Source organism: Cyprinodon variegatus, unplaced genomic scaffold, assembly GCF_000732505.1.
Source record: "Cyprinodon variegatus isolate N-32 unplaced genomic scaffold, C_variegatus-1.0 Scaffold887, whole genome shotgun sequence".
In the NCBI taxonomy this organism is placed as follows: domain Eukaryota; kingdom Metazoa; phylum Chordata; class Actinopteri; order Cyprinodontiformes; family Cyprinodontidae; genus Cyprinodon; species Cyprinodon variegatus.
Genome location: NW_015151340.1, coordinates 92,115 through 98,353, shown reverse-complemented (window position 1 = coordinate 98,353; position 6,239 = coordinate 92,115). Strand labels below are relative to the sequence as shown.

At 39.5% G+C, this 6,239-nt stretch overlaps 1 protein-coding gene across 5 annotated transcripts in view; it reads right to left on the bottom strand.

Moving 5' to 3' along the window:
• The window catches only part of LOC107099602 (glutamate receptor 2-like), a 104,228-nt gene that overhangs the window by 84,245 nt on the left and 13,744 nt on the right, over window positions 1–6,239 (bottom strand). For all 5 annotated transcript variants that reach the window (XR_001481968.1, XM_015397802.1, XM_015397801.1 and 2 more), the window contains exon 2: window positions 4,451–4,591. Coding sequence is in view for 4 of the 5 variants with exons in the window: in XM_015397802.1 (XP_015253288.1) it covers window positions 4,451–4,591 (141 nt within the window). In the remaining variant the exon portion in view is untranslated. The remainder of the gene's footprint in view (window positions 1–4,450; window positions 4,592–6,239) is intronic.

The following is a 6,239-nucleotide window of genomic DNA, read 5'->3' as shown; positions in this document are numbered from 1 at the left end:
ATCTGGTGAACTGTACAGTCCTTGAGATGACATGTGTTGTGAATTGGCGCTATAGAAATAAACTGAATTGAATTGAATTGCTCCTCCTTCAGAACCTTTGGAATGAGCGTAGGAAGAACCAGTGCTGTGTTTTGATTCTACCATCAGATCTCAGGTCTCAGTGGAAAACGCTACTCAGGATGGAAGCACCTGCTGCTACAGAATTAGACAGCGAACCTGAGCCTTAATAAAAAATACTAAAAATGGGCCTTAATAAAAGCTAGTTAAAAATGGGCCTTAATAAAAGCTTAATGCTCTCCAGCAAACCATTAGAGGGACTTTTGGTCTGACAGGATGGGGTTGTGCTGTTCTTCAGTCACATTTCTACAATTTAATCACAAAAAAAGTAAACTGGATCTGTGAAAAAATGTCATAATAAAATACTATTTAATTTTCCTTTTAACAGACTGATGTGAGCTACTGTTATATAGCAGGTGCACCAGGTGCAGGCTTGATTTAATAAATTCAGTCCCAGTTTGTAAAAAGCAGATGTGTGAAGTGAGAACAACCCCAGACATTCATCACTCCGGTTCCTGTATGCATAGAGTGTGGAACAGGTGTGTTCTTTGGGGTTTTCCACTAATGTTCGCGGCTGGAAGGCGTTTTTCATGTAATCCATATTTTGCTGGCAGGTTTTGACATCTTAAGTCAATAAACTGTTTCAGGGGAGTGATCATAGCGCTCTGCATCAGCTGTGCCTCCCTGCCAGCTCCCAGATCAGCTTCTCTGATTGGTTGATGTGGTGCATCCAGCAGCTAAAGTTTCATTTTTTAAAACTCCAGCAGCTGCTGCTTGTGCAGCACAACATGTGCGTCAAATGCACAGAATCTCATAAGGCGCTGCTTCAGCTGCTTCGATGCGCCAAGAAGCGCTACTCCTGCTGCTATGCAGGACCTTTTGATGACCCTTGATGCGCGTCAACCATTTGCCTTGCATGTAAATTAGCTGCTTCTGCAGCATTAGATCTTAACGTAGCATTCATCAAAGCATAAAAGGTAAAGCTCCTACTTTTGTTATTAGTGACCCACCATCATTAAAAGCTTAAAGTTGCGCAGTATTTTTAGAAATTTTGCTAAAATTGTTAGTAAATAAAGCCCTTTGTGTATATCTCCAAAAACAACAGATTGCACAATTTTGTTTTTCGTTGATGTTCTGCCAGGCCAACAACTTTATATTGGTTTTTAATACTCAATTAATGTTTAATTAATATTGTTGGTTTTTTTGGACACAGCAAACTACAGTATAGCTTTACCACCAGGCATTGCGGGAAAGCTAAGCTCTATTTAGGCTACATTCATTCTGCAGGCCTTAATGCTCAAGTCTGATTTTTTTGTGAAATCCAATTTTTTTGCATCGCCCTTAACATTTTCAAATATACTCGACTTGTATGTGATCTTCTGAGTGAACTGCATTCATACAACTCAAGTTTCCCCCATGAGCAGTAGAGTACATAATGACATCACAGGCCAGCGAGCTCTGTGTTTACAGATGTAAACATGGATGGTAGTGCTGGAGAATATCTCATGATCTTTCTCAACCTTAAAAACACAATATTTTCAATATGGTTAAAAATAAATACTGCTCTTTGCATCATCGTCCGGCATGGTTGTTGTTTTTCTTGCTGCTTCTGTGTAGCAAGACCCAGAATAGTGACGTTTGTCGAGTATTAATGGCGTCCAGGTCAGATAAATGCGACCTGGCCGTTCAGACACAGGACGCATTTGAAAAGATCAGATTCATATCGGATTCAGGACCACAGAGCTAAGTGGCCTGGGTCACATTGGAAAGAATCAGATCTGTGATGTTCAGACTTTTATGAAAAGTTCAGATCCAGGTCGCATATGGCCAAAAAAATCTGATTTGGGTCACTTCAGGCTGCTGTGTGAATGTAGCCTTAGTAATCGACTTTTGGCGTTCTGATAGTTATTCTGTTGTGCCAACAGATGGCGCCACATTTGCTCAGGTCTGCTTATCGTGCTAGGCTCAAAAAGGGCTATCTAAATGCTACCAGGATGGACACCTGGTATGTAAGGTAATGTTTGAACGATCATGTGATTATGCAGCTTTAAGAACTGTGTCTATAATTATAACTACAGTTGGCTTTCTTATATTTCTGCAGTAAAATTTAACTCTTTCCCTACCTATTTGCTAAAGATGACATTTTTCAAATGAAACCAACATTTTTAAATAAAAGTTAACATGTCTCTGTGTAGCTGAAGAATCATTTATAAAAAATAAATCACAGCTGGTGAGATATTTTTTAGACTTAAATGAAGGGCAACAAAAACCAGTCAGTTTAAATTTAAATTATCATTAATGTCTGACATTAAGATCTGACTCCTTCTATGTAACTACTGTCATCAGGAAGGACGTGGGATACTGACAGTCCATCGTACAGCCAACACAGGTCAGAGCAAAGCTAATAAACCAACCTGCGTGTTTCTGAGGTTAAAGGCTCCTCTAGGAGCGAGGAAAGAAGCTCTGACACCAAACCTGCTGCTTTAATATCTGTTTATTGGTAATCCGCCTTTTATTGATCACAGCTGATGACTGCAGAGACATGTAGCTTGTTTTCAGTCCAAAGGAAAGGAGGAAAGGAGCCACCCAGCACTCCTCCACTCAGCAGAGGCTCAGCGCGCTCACCGCCATCACATAAAAACCCTTTTAGCCACAGGCCATCATTACATCATGCTCTGATAAGAGCACATCGTACTCCACGCATCAGCCTTTGTTCTCCCGCTTCTTCTCTTTCCACAACAGTTACTGAATTAATGTGGAAGCCTAGAATTGGTCAATTCATTTTCAGGACTGTTAGGAGGATCACAGATAAACACAAATAAATGTGGATACAAGGAAGTTATTTAGATAGAGGGGTATTGCTTTAGCTGTATATTGCCTTTCCTGTCATCGTTTCCAAACATTGCCTGTGGAGTATTGACATTATTTTATATGCATTACTGACATTGCGTACTGGTAAAGTTTAGGGACATCATCGGCATACAGTAGTAGCCATTCAAAATGTCCCCACTTTCCTTGTTGGGTCCTTGGCTGGCCCTTGGTTGGTGGTTGTGCTGTTTTGTTGCTTCCTCGTCTCTGGTTCCCCATGTGAGTAATCCCTGATGTAATTTATTTTTGGTTTTCAGTATTTTGTGTTTTGGATTTTTGGGTTTTTGCCTCAGTTTTCTGATTAAATCTGCAAGACTCACTTCTGCATCCTGATCTCTGCATTTGGGTTAGCAAAAACCCTCGACTCAACCGTTACAATCAAATTTAGGTTTCTATATGATAACAAGTTTTCTTGCTGAAGACATTGAATTTATTTACACTGAAAAAATATCTTTAGCTACAGTAAGAAGATATCAATAGTACCTCCCAGCTAATTAGGTAGAAATTGTTGACAGAGCTCTAATCATTTCTCCAATATATTAAAGTCAGTTCACCTGTGCTAAGGCTATATAAGGAGCAAGTGATGCAAAATAAGGCTGCATGTGTGGCCCTTGGCTGCTCTGGTAGAACCAGCATAAATTCTTCACTAGGAGGCGCCATCTTGAACTTCCAATGAGCAGACAGCATGGAAGTAATGGCACCAGAGTGAACACACCTGCTCCACATTCACACCTGAGACCTGGTAACACTAGAAAGTCAAACACACTGGAAGGAAAACAATAAAACTCACGTTTACTGCCAGCATTTCTCACATTATTGGCTTTGTGTAGAATTATCTTTTTTATTTTCTGTTAATGAAATAGTGATCAGAATACGAGCAGCTGTTTAAAAATCCAGCTGTGACCAAATATATTTTAAAGAGAATGAGAATAAAACTGACTCCTAGTAATTATAATTATGGTCATCTTGACCTTTTATATATTCTATTTACCTTATTTCAGTCAAATTATGATGAATGAGAAAGAACAATTCTAGTTGGAAAAATGAGCGAGCTGCTAAACATGGAGCTGGTTTAATGATCTTTAGGACTCTAATTCAAGTTTACTTTGATGTTCCTCTTTTACAGTGTTTTACTATTTAAATTCTTGCAGTTTTCTGGTTTTTCTAATGTTTTCTATATCAATCCATTTCTCTGTTATTGTTAGATTGTTTTTAGCTTTGTTATTAGAATTATGATCATCCTTGATTTTCTTCTCCTGTTATGATCTTTATTTATTTAGGATCTAGTTATGTATTTATCTGTACTTTGCACGAGGATTCTTCTTTGTTTAAATTGTAGCTCAGTATTTTTCTTGAGAATAAACTGATGCAAATGTGCATGGTTATGAGATAATCAAAGACTTATTGTTACTTATCTTACTATGGAATAATAAAATTAGTTTGCTTTATTTAATATTGCTGTATTGTATTTGCTTGCATTTCTGCTTTAGATTTTTACCAGATAAAGGTAACAAACAGTACTTACAGCAGTTGGTAACAGCGAAACTGTTGGCCACCTCCAGGTTATCTATATGCGGAGTCAGTCTGAAATCAGCCATTCCAAACTGAACCATCCCGACTCTGAATGCACTGTACTCCTGATCTGCACCTCTGGGAAATAAACCCCCTAGAAGAAACAAAGAAAGAGAAGAAAGATTACCACAGCTGCTAGGAGTGGAACCAATAATATTTAAGCGAAACAAAACATGTAAAGCAAGGCAAGTTAACTTATATAGTACAGATTAGTGGGAGGATTGTTCAAAGTGCTTTACACAATAGGGAAAGATGGAGGGAAGAGCTCTTCACAAGATAGGCATGAGATCTATCAGGTGTACCGTATGTCAGCTACAGCTTGATGGGAAGAAATGATAAATGGAGGGTTAGGGAGAAAGTTCAAGAAACAGATCAAATACAGTAGCAGCCATTCAAAATAGCCCTTCCCAGGCAAATGGCAGCCAAATGGCTTCCCTGCAACTCCCAGCAAAACCCCCTCCAACTTCCAGCCTTTCACTGAATAACAGGGTCTGACCAGGAGATGACGCTTCTCTTTAGATCGTTTTGTCTAAAAGTCATGACTAAAAGAATATTTTAGGACAAATATTGATGTTTGAAAAGGAATTGTAGGGGACCAGCCAAAGGCCGGCTAAGGCCCGGCTAAGGCCCAGCCAGGGACCAGCATAGGCCCAGCCAGGGACCAGCCAAGGGTCCATCGAGGAAAGTGGGCAAATTTTGAATGGCTACTGCTGTATTGATCAAGACTGCAAAGGCTGAAGGGGTTCTGTCTGAAAGCTGTGTGCAAAAGTTAACAACTCCGACTGTAACGGGCGACATCACGCCCTAATGGGGGTCATATTGAAATGCATCCTCCAGGAAATTTGACTGGAGGAGGAGCTTCAAAAGCAATGACTTTAAGTTCATTGCATAAGGATACAGACAGAGTGGGACTATCAGTGGAAAAAATGGGCAGAATAAAACCTCTGCAGGTAAACCTTATTGTTCTAATGCACGTTTACAGAAAGTTGTGAAATGTTACGTCCATTCATCTGCATTGTTCTGCTTTTTATGGACCTTTACAAATAAAATTCACTCGTATTACTGCATGTTAAAAAAAAAACATTTTATATAATGAGGTTTTACCCAAATTACTCTAACTGTCTTGTTTAGATTATCCATAATGGCAGCAGGCCCCTAAAAATGCTAATTAATGAGATACTTTTCTGTGTAACATCTAGCTGTGTCTGAGTGTATAGCAACTGCAACTTCTGCTCTTGGCATCATTTAACCTAATTTGGTTTCTCTCTTCGGAAATGTCTCGTGACATATCAGGCAATGTCCCTTTACAAAAAGCTTGAAAATAAAACTCTGCTCCACAAGACGGTAAATGGGACAATGTTGTTCCCAAAGCAAAACAATCATCCAAACAGAGAGGTAAATGTATCTTTAACTGTAAAGAATGGGCCTGTCTTGTTTTTCACTCCATTTATTGAGAAAGGCCAACGCTCCAGCTGCCCTCTACGTCTACACAATGCCGCAGTTTCAACCCCAGCAGAGATAGACCTAACTACATCTAAGGCCTTGAGCAGCCCTGGGGAAATCTCTGAGAACTGCTACTGGGAATTGTTTGACCCACTGCTGCAACTTCTGCCTCCCAACCTCTACTTCCAAAGCATGGATGAATCAGCAGGGCTAAGGTGAACATGAGGTACTTCTGACACTGCAGCACTGTATCACAATTAACTGTTAAAATCATTAAAACATCTAGATTTAAGTGCGTC